General features: G+C 40.4%; 1 protein-coding gene across 32 annotated transcripts in view; it reads left to right on the plus strand.

The window, feature by feature from the left end:
• Positions 1 to 17,091, plus strand: part of Nrxn3 (neurexin 3) — a 1,522,640-nt gene that overhangs the window by 690,237 nt on the left and 815,312 nt on the right. For all 32 annotated transcript variants that reach the window (XM_051149743.1, XM_051149800.1, XM_051149769.1 and 29 more), the window contains 4 exons: positions 1,436 to 1,555; positions 10,853 to 11,234; positions 12,457 to 12,647; positions 13,380 to 13,553. In XM_051149743.1, the coding sequence (XP_051005700.1) occupies positions 1,436 to 1,555; positions 10,853 to 11,234; positions 12,457 to 12,647; positions 13,380 to 13,553 (867 nt within the window). The remainder of the gene's footprint in view (positions 1 to 1,435; positions 1,556 to 10,852; positions 11,235 to 12,456; positions 12,648 to 13,379; positions 13,554 to 17,091) is intronic.

A 17,091-nucleotide genomic window follows, 5' to 3' on the forward strand; every position in this document is an offset into this window, starting at 1 on the left:
ACCTCAAGCCGTCGGTACCTGATTTGATGCTCACCAAATTCAAGTGTGTCACTGAATATCCGGGATTCTTATTCATGTGGGTTGCATGTTGGATGGTGACATATATATATACACATACATTCATATTCTGTTTGTGCTGAAATTAAAATAAAATTCTTCACTCTAAATCCTGTTTTCCAAGAGAAAAAAAAAATCTCCTAACTTTAACTGTTTCTGTAACTCTTATAGCCAGCCAAAATAAGAATTAGAATACTAATTACTCATTATTTAAAAAGCTACAACTTAGAATGACCTAGAACTACCTGTCTAGACATACCGTCATTTTCTTCCCTAAATAGTATATCGTAGCTTCCTCTCTTACATAGTTTAATATATTCCAAGTCATTTTTAAATATAAAGCTGACCACGTATTGATGGATTCATTCAGAAATGCTTAATCCCCAGCTTCCGCCGGAACTGAGCTCTGTGCCTTACAGGGGAAGCTTGGTCTAAGTCCATAGCTTCTCTGAAGTCTTTGTCTTCACATTTCCATCTTAGGTCAATGATGGCACACATTCCAAAGTTAACTTCTCTTGCTAACGGGGGTGCCTGAACACTCTGTGTTTCTCCATCTTGCATTCTCTTGCTGTTAACTGCCTTAATTCCTTGCTTCCCAGACCTGTCATTGAGCAAAATTGAATTTCATCTTGACTATCTTAACAGGGGTCTCTTTAGACAACTTCGTTTAATCTCTTACCTAGTGATACTTTATTTGAAGCACTGTTTTTAATCATTATTGCAAATTTTTATTCATTCTTTGAATCCTTTGATTCTTTTTCCTTTTTCTTTTCTTTGTGTTTTTGGAGGATGATGAACAACGAGAAAGGCCTGGGCCCCTCCCGTTACCCTAGGAGTATATACTCATGGTGTTTAAGGCTAGATATAATTTTTGTTGTGTTGTATACTTTTACGATTGCTCTGGTTGCCAAATTCTGATAGGACTGTGGGTTAGTAGAAATGCCAAGCTAAGGTAATAGATCTTGATGATTTGTTTCTCACCCACTTAGTAAATATTTTGTAGAAACCACACTAGTGTACTATGCTTAGAGAAGCAGGAGATTAATATGCAATTATGTTGAATTTCTGATATCTAAGACTTGGCAAAAGTGCCAGCTGATTACTGATGGCTGCAAATCTTATTAACTGTTTTTACTATTTAAGATCTTGTTAACTATGAGTAAAAGAGGCCACTTCTTCCCCTCATTATGGACGAATGTCCTTCATGTGTCAATTGAGATGCCTGCTTCTGGAGAGTCATGTAGAGGCTTCCATATGATCAGTGGAAGGACAGTTGGCTGTCCTGGGTCATGTGCACCAGTGTGGCTTTAACAAACTCGATCTGCGTGTGGTACTTGGAGAACCGGCTCTAACTTTTGACACTTGCCACCATTCGTAGGCAAAGGACCTGAGACCCTGTATGCAGGGCAGAAGCTCAATGACAATGAGTGGCACACCGTCCGGGTGGTGCGGAGAGGAAAAAGCCTGAAGTTAACAGTGGATGATGACGTGGCTGAGGGTAAGTGCAGCTACGGTGGGTGTCGCCTCTGCTTTCAGTCCTGTTGGCCATTCCCCATTTGAAACTGTCTGTTTTGTTTAATAGAAGCTCTCTATAGACAAGCGCAGGCAAGGCTGAGAACTTCCCTTTCCTCTGAATTTCACAGTCCCTTTTCTTTAACTTGGAATATCCAGCTAGCAATAGCATTCGCATCAGGCTCTCTCTTTGGTGTGGAGCCTCTGTCCAGAGAATAGGGGTAGAGCTGTTTAGATCCCTCGATTACTAATAATTAAAAAAAATCCCTGATCTGTCACCCTCCACTGGTCTGTTCTCTCTACCAACAGATGAACTGCTCTTTAGTAGAAGAGAGTGGAGAGTCTAAATATATCTAATATCACAAGAAATGTAATAAACACTAAAGGAGTATATGGTAGGAGGTACTGCACATCTCTGGTTTAATTAGCTGTTCATCTATTTAATTGTTATTTACTAAGTACTTACTGTGTATCAAGCATTGTTGTGGGAGGAACTGGGCATATAGTGATGCTAAAATATGCAAATCCTCTACAGAGTGTAGTTTGTGCTTAGGAAGGCAATGTTTAAATGAATAAATCCATATATATATATATTATATATATATATATATATGTAACAGAACACTGAGAGTCTCACACAATGTGCAAGTGTTTCCGGCCAGCATGCTATATGTCAGCAATGTGCTGGAATAGTAGAAGATAAGAGGTGTAGAAAATTTACCCATTTCCTATTATTAAGCCAATTCAGTAGATTAAAAGTAATGCTGGTATTTGAAAATGTCAGGAATATGTCTTGAGATTCTGGTATAAATGGGAGAGATTATAACTGTCAAAGATGAGAAAGCAACCAACTGGGGTAGAGAAATCAAGCCTGGCTAATGAAGGTAGCCTCCCTATCAGAATTTGATCTATAGCTGTAATTATTCAGGCAATCATCCTGAGTCCGCAGCAAAGCATCCGAGTACCACAGTGTGCTGAATCCACATCCATATAAGAGGACTAAACTTGCAGCAGCGGGCTGGAGAGATGGCTCAGTGGTTAAGAGCACCGCCTGCTCTTCCGAAGGACCCGGGTTCAATTCCCAGCACCCACATGGCAACTCACAACTGTCTGTAACTCCAAGATCTGACACCCTCACACCAATGTACATAGATTAAAGTTAAATAAAATATATTTAAAAAAAAAAAAGAAAAGAAAAGAAATAAAAGCTGGGCATGGTGGCGCAGGCCTTTAATTAAAAGCCCAACCCAAATAAAACTACACTCGGGAGGCAGAGGCAGGCGGATCGCTGTGAGTTCGAGGCCAGCCTGGTCTACAAAGTGAGTCCAGGACAGCCAAGGCTACACAGAGAAACCCTGTCTCGAAAAACCAAAAAAAAAAAAAAAAAAAGAAAACCTTGCAGCAGCACCTGGCAATTACATGGGTCTCTGCTGGCATCTGAGGTGGCCTCTGACCTAGCCTTGCATTAACTCCCTAAAGGATGTTTGGGAAACCACTTGATATTCCTGACTCTTGCCTAATACAGTCTGTAGCCTCAGCTGTCACCACCAGTGCATTCTGTGAAGAGCAAGACAGTTGGGACAGTCGAAGTCTTGGGTTTAATACAGTCAGTGCCAGTAAATGGTTTTATGCCTTTGGGATGGATAGAGGAAATCTCATTTTCTTCATTTCCTCATCTTTAAACTCGAACTTCTGTTATTTTTAAGGCCCTTTCCATCATGAATGTTCTGTGATAGTGGGTCCTAAAATTTAATTTTAATTTATGAGCCTGATCTTCATTACTTCTGGAATCTAAGTGTAATTGTGGTGTGGTGTAGTATAGTGTAGTGTGTGTGTGTGTGTGTGTGTGTGTGTGTGTGTGTGTGTGTGTGTTTAGAGAGAGAGACAGACAAACAGAGAGAGAGAGAGAGATACAGAAAGACACAGAGAGACACAGGGAGACAGGAATCAGTCACTGCAGAGGAAAAACACAGAACATATATCCACTCAGCATTAGATGCCATGATAGTTGCTTTATAATTATCAGTTTCTTTAATCTTCAACAATTCAATACTCCTTCAAATAAGTGTTCCTATTGCCATTTTACTGAAGAGGAATGGAGGAGTTAGAAATCTGTAATTAAGCTTCAAATCCAGGTCTGTGTGATCCCAAACAAGATGTAGTTTGCTGCCCTTCACAATCCATCAAAAGAAAATGATTTCTCTTACAGTGTAGACAAAACATAACGAAGTGGGTTAGGGTGAGGCAGGGAGAACTCCTAAGGGTTACAGTTAGGGTCTATCGGCCACCTCAGGATATGGGCCACAGTACTCTGTCTCTTCCCGCCTAGAAAAAGAAGGCACGCAGAGCCCTACTAACTATCCATTCACTCTGATTCCACAAAGACGCAATTCAGTCTATGGAAATTGTTTCTGACCTACGGACCGTCAGGGTAACTTAATGGTAGAAAATGAATGTAGAAAATTAGATGGGAGGAAAGGATTATGTTGTTTAGAAGCCTCTTTCAATCTGCATTAATTATTGAAGCTGTCCCCATGAGCTGTGAGGTCGAACAGAGGGCTGCAAGTGCTATGGTGGTGAGTGGCTCTAATTCCTCTGCATTTGGCTGCTGGTTTAAAGCCCAGAATGATTACAACGTATTATAAATAGATGCCACTAGGTGGCACTCTCGCCCCATCTTGCGCAGCTGCGAGTCCTTTTCATTTTCTCGGAAAAACACAAAACACACACCCTGTGAGAACAGTCACAAAGACTTGCAGAACTAAGGGTACGGTAATCCCTTGCCATGACCATTGTTTCTTATAGAACCTTCCGAATAAAGGCAGTTATGTACTGTGCTTTCTGCTAGCACCAACAATTAGAGCGCAGGGCAAAACTGCGGAATGTCCGAGCCAGCCAGTAATTTTATTGGAAATAAATAATTTCTTCCACTTTCAGCCAAACCCCCTAAGTCAGTGCTGGAGGAAGACAGCAGCTACAAAGAAAAAAGAAAATTGGGAGGGGAAAACAGTTAGTTTCTTTGGTGTTTTTGTTGGTTTTTAACAGCGAAAAGAGGTTGACGAATTTAATTTTAAATTAGAGAATTCATAAAACCAGGCAGTGAGTCTAAAATACACACAGTCCCCAGGTTATAAGTGTGTCTTTTTGGCTTACTTAATAATCCCTTTCATGCTATTTAACGTCCCCCCCGTGTGGCAAATTTCTAACTAGTCTGTACAAATGACAGAAAGAATAGGCCAGACTCACATGTCATCAAAGGCTAAGAAAGAAATAGTCTCTAACTTGGTGTTTTTCACTTATTATCATATAATTATATTCTTGGAAAAGTATTAAGTTCAGTTGACAGTTAATAAGCCTTGATTGATTGATTGTGCTGGACTTCTATTATTAAAAACAAATTAAAAGAATACTTTACTTGGTTTATGCTTCTTAGAATAGCGACCTAATGTGCTCAAACCACACGCTTGGCCCAGAACTTCTTGCATGTATTAAACCCTCACCTCTTTTTTTCACAGCTCTAGCCCAAATTTACTTCTCTCTCCCCAACCTACGCTCCAAAACAATTTATAACTTGTCAAAGTCTCCCAACAAAAGCTTACTACTTGTGTTCATCAAAAGTTGATAAAGTGAGGATAGGCAACGTTAGGTCAAATGAAGCTCTTTATAGTAAGACTTATTTGATGCCTTTGATAAGCTAACATACATTGCTGATCACCAATAATTAAATATGCGTTAATTGCTTCAGAATATTTTTTAGAAGAAGGCGTTTTATGATTTGACACATACTTTTTAAAAAGTACTGAGAACATGGAGAAAAATGTTTAGATTCAGTGAGGCCAGAGAGCTAGGACATGATGTGAAAATCCCTGAGACTTTACAATCCTTCTCTTTCTTAATTACCCTCCTGGGTTTGGAAGTCAGAGGAAATGTAGGATCTTCTCCCAGCATTTCCCTATGTAATTATTAACATCATTGTTATCATTATTGCTATTATTTGGCTGAGCTAGTACAGTTGGCTAGGAGTCACGCAAATTTAAAAAAAAAAAAGAGTCATACGAATTAGGACCTTTAACTTAAGATAGTTTGAGTCCGTTGCACGTCCCCCATTGTACCACTGCTAGTTGCTTAACTCACCCAGAAGGCACTAGAATGGTCCATATGTAAGACGAGCTTGCTTGTAAATTAAATGAGCAATGATTACAACATTCAAAGAAAGGAAAAGAGAGACTGCAGAGTAATTTGTGTTAGCCAATAATTAAGGTGGTAAACACTTTGTAAAAATGTTGTATGTGCTGATGCCTTTAATCTGGGCAACTTCAGACTCAGTTCACAAGTGAGAAATGAAGGTGCAAAGAATTAAGAAGCATACCCAAGGCAAGCCAGGGAAGGATTCATGGATCTATAATGGAGACCCAGGGAATATAGCCCTTGAGTCTATATGCCCATCACTACGTGGTATGGCCTTGGGGGAAGTTACAGATCTGGCCAGAGTTCTTATCATTCTGAGTTGTAGTATATGGACGGCTCATCACCTGTCAGAGAACTGTAGAAGTGGCTGTGCTATGAAGGGCCAAGTCATCAAGGTTTTTTTTTTTTTTAGGAAAGATGTCCAATCAATTACCGTGAATTAGCTGGAATGTTGCGAGATATCGTTGATGCCCAGCTATGGAGAAGAAGTGTGGACTCTTTTACATTTTCTACAGGGCAGGGGTAGCAGATCAATTTTATCTGCTGCCTTTTCTGGGCAAGGATATAAAGAATGAACCAAAAGGTTCTTCAAAGATATTAGAGCATACACATAAGGACATGGGCTGTACGCTCTGCACACCTGGCTTCAGTTTGAAGGTTCACAATTTGCTCCTGTTGGGACCTTAACCAAACTGCTTCGTCTCTGAACACTAAACGCTCTTACCTCAAAGGCAACGTAATGATGCCATCAACAACTTAATGATAGTAATGACACGTGCCGCAGTTGGGGTGCTTAGCAACTAGCAATGTAGGACATTGCATATAGAGATAGGTAGTCCTCATTTTTTTTTTAAATTCTTTTTAACCAAGTCATTTTTCTTTCCTCTGAAATTTGAGAGTATCTGCTCTGAAGTATGTGTACGCTATTCAGCAACTGAGAGCAAGTTTAGGTTAAAGATGAAATTCAGAGGCAATTACTGTATACAGAGTTCTCTGTTACTAAAATAGGTTAGATGACCCCTGGATTTGTTTTGAAATATTTGCTGGTTTGGTTGAAGTTTCAAATGTTAATCAGGGTTTATCAGATGAGGTAATATTATAGGGTTTTGCAGGGAGATAGTTGGCTTGGTTTTAATCTGTATAACAGGTGAGCTCTTTTTTTTTCAAACATGAATAATTAAGCAAATTCCTTTCTAATATGGGCCCACATTGCTGGATCCTCTCCTGCCCACAACTAGTGAAGGGTCTTGCCCCTGAGTCATCCGAGAGTCTGTGGCTCTGAGCTAAGCTCTTGAATTCCCTTGTTTCTCGCCCACCCTAGTTATCCAACTTCTCGCTCTCAATTAACACTCTATACATTTTTATTCTGATTTATAAAACTGGTTTCCTGGAAGGCAGGATTTCCTCTATACTTAGTCCTGAAGATGAGCTTTTCTAAAATTTTGCAGAAAAATTTCAGCTAAATTTACAATTGCCTCTGATTTCTTTCATAACTCTTTGGGTCACATAAGATTACCATTGCTCTTTAGTATTTTGCCCTGAAATTGTTGTGTGGATGGATGTGAGTTAGAGGGAGCAGTAACATCACTGCACTGTAGCTTCTCTGACCCCATGCAAGTCAGCTGTGGTCCCTTTCCCCATCACTTTCCATGTGGGTCCCCACATCTGCAATGAAGAGATGGGGCCAAACTGGAGCTGGGTGCTTATGTCAATCACTTCACTGTTTCAAAACGTGTGAGTCTTAGGTTGTGCTCATTTCATGACTCGTACAATTGTCAATATTAAGTGATTTCATGCTCTAATTCATGTTCCTAGTTACTCAGTTGTTAACAAATTTAATGCTGCATTTTGGTTTTTGCTCTAACTACAATTTATGTATTTAATGAACATCATTATTTTATTTTTGCTTATATTAAAGGAATAATTTGACAGTAGTTGTCAAAACACCACCAAGAAGCTCATCAAATGTAAGCCTGATTTCTGTGCTCATGTGCAACTCTTTGAATCACTTCTGAGTTTGCTTCTGAGGAGGTGGAATCTATATTTAAAATCCAAGGAGATGAATAAATCTTTCAGATGTGGTTGAATCTCTTGGATTCTAGTCAATTTATCCAAGAAGATACATGCCCCACTTTTTCTCTTTGACACCCAAATTCTGGACCAATAGAACGAGAAAGAAAAGTAAGATATATAGACAGCAAATGTCATTCATTAGTGAGAAATATGATAATAAACAGTGGCTTAACCTGACTGAATTTTGGAATTTGATGGAATTGCTCATATGAGCTCAATTTAGTTTTAGGCTGGTCATCTCCATAAGAGCCATTGGGATTCTTTTATTTAATTATAATTTTATTAATTTATTCAGATTACAACTCAATTGTTATCCCATCACTTGTATACTCCATCCCTCCCTCCTTCCCGCTTTTACCCTATTCCCCTCCCCTAGGTCTAAGACCTAGGGGGCCCTCCTCCCCGACTATATGGTAATAGGCTATCACGGCTCATCTTGGTAGCCTGCTTATTCTTTCTCTGAGTGCCATGTGGGATTCTTTAGTGCCACTGCCATGAGTGAGTGCAGTAAGCTTGATGTTTCCAAAGTTCTGGTCCAACTAAGAGAACTGGTTTACAAGGATGGAGTATGGGCATACAGTTTCCTTTGCAAAATTCCTTAGTATTTTAGTTTATATCCTTTCCTTTCTTCTGAAAAGTTATACAAAAATAAATAAAGGGGTTCTAGGAATGCCTTCCTAGTGGAGTTTCTTAAATGAGAAGGTGAGAGTATGCGGATTGGATTCCCTCTCCCCTTCCTCTGACACTGGGTGTGAGAACATAATTATTACAGTTTTTGTATGAACTTTCTGTAGAAGTGCTAAGGAAGCCAAATTCAACTCTGGCCATGCTAATAATGTTGCCCTTGTTTTTGTTTTGTTTCTATCTCTGTGTTCATTATAAACCCTTTTCATTCACTACTATTGTTCTCACAGTATCCATACAAAGGCTATGGAAAGGTATAACAATATGCCTGTTAGTGTCAATCAACTGGACTTCTCTTGATAGGGACTGTCAGAAACTCACCTCAGAGGAGCTCAGAGTGTGAAACCAAGTCTTCCATAGTTTTTGAAGTCCAGATGTTCTATGGTTAGTTGAAGACACAAAGTGATGTTTATTTTCCTCTTCTATTTTCTCTAAACCTTTGGATTTGGCATTTCTCCAAGTCAGTTCAATGCTCTCTGGTTGCTACATGGCCTCCAGGAACTCCACGCTTTCTTCTTACTCCTTTAAAAGGCTTTCTTGCATTATGAATTTATCACTGTCCCAGCAAATGTTACGGAGCTGTGTGTCATACAGGCAGCTTTCATGGTTGTCAACTGGGTGCTCCTTAGAATGGCTCCCTAGGTCCAGCAATGAGCCTGGTTTCACCAGGAGTCTGAGGCCTAACAGCACAGGCCATGCACTCGGCAGCCCTTCTGTCCTCATGTTCTTTGAGAGGAGCTGAGGGGAACACCTGTTATGACTCAGCAATCTTCCTCCCCTTTCCCATTGTCGAAGACGCAAAGATGACCTGATACAATACTCTAAACTATGTATCAACTGTGTGGCATAGGCTCTTCCCTCATCCCTTGGAAAACTTAAGGAGAAGGCCACTTCGTGTGACTCAGCTGGTGACTCTCATGTGGGCCCTGCCATGTTGTCTGTGGTATTAACACATTTCCCGCTAAAACTCATACCCCAAAGAACAATGTGTCTCAGCTCCTTTCTCTTCAAGCTTTGTTTTTGTTTTTTCTTTTTTCTTTTTGAGATTACTACATTGAGATTATAACATTTCTCTTTTCCCTTTCTTCCTTCTAAGCCCTCCCACTTACTTTACCTTACTACTTTTAAATTTATGACCTCTTTTTTTCATTAACTGTTATTGAATGTACACACACACACACACACACACACACACACACATACACACACACACACACACACATCTTCCCTATGATCGATTAATCAATTAGTAACTTTGGAACTTATTAGAAATGCTGGACAGCAGGTTACCGAGAAGAGACTTGATACCCTATGAGCATATACAGGGGGAGGTAATCCCCCTCAGGAACAGTCATAGGGGAGGGGAATAAGGGGAAAAGGGGAGGGAGGGAAGAATGGGAGGACACAAGGGATGGGATAACCATTGAGATGTAACAAGAATAAATTAATAATAAAAAATAAAAAATAAAAAAGAAATGCTGATTCTCAGGAGCTCAGGTGTTCAGATGCAGACCAATCTTCAAGGACCACAGTTTTAGCATTTAGATCAAAGCCAATGGTTATGTGACTAGAGATGAATTCTGTGGTCCAATCTGATGATAATCAACTTAGTCAGGCCACAGGATTCAAGTATAAGGTATAGTTGCAACAGGACAAGTGAGTATTATTTCTAGGAAGTCATGACCAGTTATTGACATGTAAAATCAACACATGTTTCACAGAAGAAAAAAATAAAATTTTTCAAAAGCACCAAGTGAGTTACTATCACAAGAAATTCTTGGTAATGAATTCTTAACACTCACTGATTTATCTTTACAAAAGTCAAAGAGGAAAATAATTTCTTATGATTTGTATTCAGATTGCATTGTTTCTTGTTCTTTTGCTTCCTTCCTTCCTTCCTTTCTGTCTGGCTTTCTTGTTTCTTTTGAGACAGGGTTTCTTTATGAAGCTCTGGCTGTCTGGAACTTGCTCTGTATATAAGGCTGTCCTTGAACTTGCAGAGATCTGTGTACCTCTGCCTCCGGAGTTTTTTCTGGAATGAATAAAATGAATAGCATTGTTCCTCAGCTTGTGTTGTCACTCAGCTCACAGTTTCTGTCTGTAAGATGGTATTGCTGACAGCTGACTGAGGTCAAGGGTCAGGTGGATGACTTACGTTGAGCTAGGACCACATTTCTTTACTGAGATCAAATCAGGTGTGTGCTATAAACTAGCATGGGTATTTTGTTTTCTCAAACAGAACTCAGGAACCTGGAAACATGTTCCTCCTGTAAAACAGAGTAAGGGAGCCGTGAGAACAGAGTAACTTCCCATTTCTTCCTAATTTTTGATTTTTCAGGTACAATGGTGGGAGACCACACCCGCTTGGAGTTCCACAATATTGAAACTGGTATCATGACTGAGAAGAGATACATCTCTGTGGTCCCCTCCAGTTTCATTGGCCATCTGCAGAGCCTCATGTTCAATGGCTTGCTCTACATTGATTTGTGCAAAAACGGTGACATCGACTACTGTGAACTGAAGGCTCGTTTTGGACTGAGGAACATCATTGCTGACCCTGTCACTTTCAAGACCAAGAGCAGTTACCTGACCCTTGCCACCCTGCAGGCCTACACCTCCATGCACCTTTTCTTCCAGTTCAAGACCACTTCTGCTGATGGCTTCATTCTCTTCAATAGTGGTGATGGCAATGATTTTATTGCAGTTGAGCTGGTCAAGGGGTAAGTAGGAGAAATCACATAGATGATGCTGGATGTCTTTACTGAAACATCTTGGACACTATGGCTGTGAGGAAAACTGTCCATTTTACTCCCTGTCCCCTAGCCCACTAGTACTCTCCTTGATAATAAAGCTCCACAAAATGGCTAGGGCCAGAAATGACGTGCACTCCTAAGATTATTTAATGAAATTCTCCTAGGTTGATGCTATAAAGCTTTTAACTATGAAATGCAATTCTTTGAAAGTATTTTTGGATAAGTTCATTTATATGAAACATAGCCATGCTGTGTGTTGCGCTGATCAATTGGGGTATCGCTAATTATAATCTGCAGATGGGTAGTAAGAAATGAAATCTAGTTATTTTTTAAAACACTACTAGAATTAAAATTTTTATTTTGAGAGGAGACCATGGACATAGCCCCCTCCCCCCAATACCCAAATCTCATGAAATTGTTTCCCGAATTTGGGTAAATTGCAGAAGTCAACATTATAATTTTTTTCAAACCTCTTTTGTCCCCTCTATTCTGCTACCACATATTGGAAAGCAGTCAAATATGAACAAAGCCAGGACTGGGATGTAGCTGGTTTGCTAGTGTATTTGTCAGGCATGTACAAGGTCCTGGGTTCAACCCTAGCTCTGAGGACCCTGGGTGTGTACACACACCTGTAAATCCAGTACTGGTGTGCAAGAGGCAAGAGGTTCGGTAGCTCAAGGCTATTCTCCACTAGATACTCCACTAGATAGCAGATTTGAGGTCAACTTGGGCTATATAGGACCTTGTTTCAAACAAAAATTACCCTCATCAATATCGATTAAATTTTATTATTGTTCTGTAGTATTTTGTAGGGTCCTAACTGTACCATTTCTTAGATCTAAATATTACTATGGAGCATTTAAAAAGTAGAATTTGGGCTGAGTGTGAGTATGTGCCCATAATGCCAGGATCTGAGAGATTATGAAAGGAAGATTATGAGGTCCAGGCCAACCTGTACTATATTATGAGGTCTCGACTTAAAAAAAAATTAAAGGAGACTCTATGAATTTATAAATATGAAATTGAAATTAAGTATGATCTGATAATTACTGATATTTTTTAAAAGTGTATTTAATTGCTATGTTGTTCCAGGTTAGCATAGGCGATTTGAAGACCTCGTTTTTGATATATATGTGATTGCGACTGAACCACTTACCTGAAGAGATTTGTGCTTTTTTGTTCTGTGTAGGTACATTCACTATGTGTTTGATCTTGGCAATGGCCCCAATGTGATCAAAGGCAACAGTGACCGCCCCCTGAATGACAACCAGTGGCACAATGTTGTCATTACTCGGGACAACAGTAATACCCACAGCCTGAAAGTGGACACCAAGGTAGTCACTCAGGTCATCAATGGTGCCAAAAATCTGGATTTGAAAGGTAAACCTTCTACAGCATTTTGTATTTTAGAGGCCACTTCTCATCAGAAATGTTGTCTCCATAGTGCAGCTCCACTATGGAGCTCTAGTCATATTTTTTTTTGTACCATACACATTCCATTTGAAAAGTGTTGAATTATACCATAAAGCCACTTACCCAGTTTCTAGACAGACTGTACCTCAAAAATGCTTCATGATCTCTGGTATTAGGAATGCCTTTTGGGGGTCTGAAAGATGAGGTGATAAGTCCAGACTTTGTCAAAATATGGGAGTATCCTTAATATATGGGGAAATTATTCAGCTAAGTCCTTTGTGCCTTGGCAACACTGTCTCAGCCATATTCAGTATATTAGTGCAAATGCCAAAAGGAGAATAGCAGCTGTTGCTCCTATAATGTGTTGTTAGTTGTTTGATTGGGATGCCTGTAAAACTCTCAGCACATCTTTTCTAACAGGCACATAAAAACTACTCAATAAATGGCTGTTTTGTTGAAAATACTATTAATCTTTACTTCACGGAAGACGTACTTGGGTTTTTTTTTTTTTTTTTTAATGATTTAGAACCTACCATAGTTATTCTTGTTTTAGCACGAGCACACACACACACACACACACACACACACACCTTAGGTGGTCATCATCTAAGGAATAGTCTAAAATGCTTAAGCATTAGTGGACATGGTACCCCATCCTTTCTCCACTCGGTCTCTTTTACTGTGTCCTTCCCTTTCTAGGTGATCTCTACATGGCTGGTTTAGCCCAGGGCATGTACAGCAATCTTCCGAAGCTCGTGGCCTCTCGGGATGGATTTCAGGGCTGCTTGGCCTCTGTGGACTTGAATGGGCGCCTGCCTGATCTCATCAATGATGCTCTCCACAGGAGTGGGCAGATTGAACGAGGCTGTGAAGGTAGAACCTCTCTTCTTTCCAAGGCTCAGCCTTGTCACAGCACTGAGCCTCCTTGCTGCTCTGCCAGTGCCTTGTTCCTCAGTTTACCCATTCTCTGTCATTCTCATTCACCATCCAACAGTGCATCCTCATCAGTGTCCTCTTGTCACTGGTTGAGTATGCCACACATGTGCCACACAGGCTCTAAGAAGGTGTGCTGGCAGATGTCCTCCAAAACCACATACTTGGCAGTGAAGTGCCTTCCCTGTCATGGGCATCAGATGTCTCCCAATTTATGCCTTTGTTTTCAGAGTGTCCGAAAGATTCCTATTTCTATTTTAATAATTGTAAAGGACAATGCAAAGAGTCCTTATCTATGTCACCATTAATAAAATGCTTCCTATTTTGGCCTATGGCAGCTGGATTGTTTGATGCAAACCCATTGGGAGACAGAGAAGTGATGTCCGAATGCCATGATGACAGAAGGGAACTAGTATTTATTGAGTACTTACTGGGTCAGGCTCTGCTAGTCAGTCCTTAGTGTACTGTAGAGGACTCTGCTCCATCCCACATTAGGAAGACCTGGATTAAGGTCCAGCTGACATTTGGTAATTTATGTAACCACTCAGATCTATCTTTTTTTTTCTCTGTGGAATGGTACGATAATTGGCACCTTCAAAAGTAGTGTAAAAACAAATCAGAAAGATATAAAATGCCTGATACATAGTGGGTACTGGATAAACGTGGGATTATTGTTCCTGGATATTATCTCATGTGAGACACATAACAGCACTGCATGTTTACCCATGCTGCACAATAAACCATGCTCTGCCTGTGTCTATAGATGTTGAAAAATAACAGATCTTTCCAGAGCTTGATGACTATAGGAACAACTTAGTTTTGGCCAGTAGAGGGCAGCAGTGCACACATTCTGGGTTCATTTCTGCCTTCATTTGGCCAGAGTAGTGACTGAAGGTCAGGGACAGGCAAAGGAGTTGCCTAATCAGTCACCAAGATACTCTACACAGTCTTTTCCTCAGGCTGAGCCCAATGGTCCTTTGTGCAATGTATGTGTTTCCTTGCATCCATTTCTCATTGTCCATGCCATAACTGTTCATTTACTTTCTGTGTTCAAGTTCGTGAACACTTTTAAAGCAGCTTGCATTCAAGTTATCCCCATTCTCTTAAAGTGCGGTTTTGAAAATGCTTCTCTTCTTGGGCTACCGTGCTAAAAAAGATGTTTGCCTTTGCCTGAGCCAGGTGTCTGTGTTGTACCAGTGTCAGGAGGATCATCTCTATGATCTGCCTCCAGTTTTCCTTTAACCAAGAATATGCTTTTAATTCTGTGTGCCTTTAAATATGGAGTGTGTGTGTGTGTGTTTGTGTGTATGTCTGTGTATGTCTGTGTGTGTGTGTGTGTGTGTGTGTGTGTGTGTGTGTCTGTGTGTGATGGGCAACAGGTTAGGAACCAAAAGGCCCTTGAAGTAGACATTTTATGTTTTCCTGAAAATGTTGCACAATTTCATTCAGCTTGAAATAAATTTTCAGACTTATTGGTCTAGTCGTAGTTCTTCACATGTTAAGAGATAATGCAGGGACAAATGAAGTATTTGGCATTCGTTTAAGGATCCTGCTTTAGAAGGCCTTCAGATGACAGTAGGTGAGCTTAGTTCAGGATGTAGCATTTCAAGCTAAATTAAAACATGAAATAACATACTAAAAACAGAAAGCAAGGCTAGAGAGATGGGTGAGGAATTAAAAACAGTTGGGATCTTACATAGGATGCAAATTCTGTTTTTAGTACCTATATCAGGTGACTCACTACCACCTGTAACATTACTTTCAGTGGTTCAACACTTTCTTCTTACTACTGCAGGCACTGCGCACGCACACACACACACACACACACACACACACACACACACACACACATACACACACACAAACAAACATACATACAAACTGAAAATAAAATATTAAAGAAAAAAGAAAGTTCAAGGCACTAGAGAATTAAGAAGAATCCTTTTAATCCTCAAGTTGTATTGACCAATACAAATGTCATATGAGGGACTGGGCAGATAACTCTGCAGGTAAAGCAAGTGCCGTGCAAGCATGAGGACCCAGGGTTCGGATCCCCAGCACCCACATAAATGTGGTGTGCATGTGGCAGCTCATCCTCAATCTCAAAGCACCAGAGACAGAGATGAGATACTCGAGTAAGGTTCCACTGGCTGAACCAACAAGCTCTGGGTCCAAGTGAGAGACCTCTGCCTCAGTAGGTGAGGCACCAAGTCATGAAGAAGATGCCTGGCACCAACTTCTTGTCCCTATACTCAAGCTTGCACACACAGTGCCTGCACACGTACTCATGCCACACGTACGCAAGGGGGGGTGGAGAAGAAATGTAGCACAAGTCACACATGTAATTTAAAATTCCTTAGGAGTTATATTTTAAAGTGTGTAATATGATGGGAAATTAGTTATTTCATATTTTATCTTTGTTAACCCCATACATCCAAAATCTTCACAGTTCAATGTGTGCCATATAATACCTTATGGATATTCAGTATCCTTGGATTGTATTGAGCCTGCAAGAGCCTGTGTACACGCATTTGAAGCTCTCTTGCCACATGTGTGTCTGGCTACTGTATTGGAAGCAACAGTTCTACAGAATGTGAAACTTGGAGTTACAGAGAAATGAAGATAGAATAGAATAGAATAGAATAGAATAGAATAGAATAGAATGAGATTTAAACTAGCTTTTCCAAAAAAGAAAGGCAGAAGGGAGGAGTGAGGCCTATTCAAGAGAGGTTCAGGGGAAACAGTGAGAACTCTAGCAGAAGGAAATTACCCATATCACTGGGGCAAATGTTCCCAGCCCCCCTCCCCCCTAGAGCTCTGCATCAGCTTGTGTGATTCACCACATGCATTATGGTAGACTCCAGCCCTTCTCTAAGTACTGTGATTGTTTCAAAGCTGGATACTGCGACTTGATGGCTCTTCCATCCATCTATGGAAAAGCCCGTGGGCCTAATCACATGCACTCTATTGCCATGGAGATAATTATGATGGTCGCCCACCGAGCACTAAGACTTCCCTACTGGGTGGGATGAAGTGAAGGGTGAGTGCCAAGGGAGGGAGGAAGGTCGTTGTTTATTGTACACAAATGACTTAGATAATTAGCTTAAGTGGCCAGGAAAAAAATGGCCAAAAAGTGGGTTAAGGCATAAATTACTGCCAGCGGAAGTTTGCAGCATTGTGAATAAGGCCCCAGAGAAGATCCTGGGAGCCTTTTTAGAATTCTGTGGAAATGACACCGTGAAAGATAGTAGGGAAGAAAAATGAAGGGCCTTAAACCTTGTAGAGAATAAAAAAGACTGGAGTCTCTTGAGTCTCTTGCACACAGCATGTAACTCCTAAGCAAGTCTTAGGGCACAAGGCACATAGGACGTACGGGAAAGAGCACACAACTTGGTGTCATTTCTTCCTAGAGACCAGTAAACAAGTTGGGGATGAGATGTCATTTCCAAAAGCCATGACCTGGTTCTACTTAAAATGG

Source organism: Acomys russatus, chromosome 1, assembly GCF_903995435.1.
Source record: "Acomys russatus chromosome 1, mAcoRus1.1, whole genome shotgun sequence".
Taxonomy (NCBI): domain Eukaryota; kingdom Metazoa; phylum Chordata; class Mammalia; order Rodentia; family Muridae; genus Acomys; species Acomys russatus.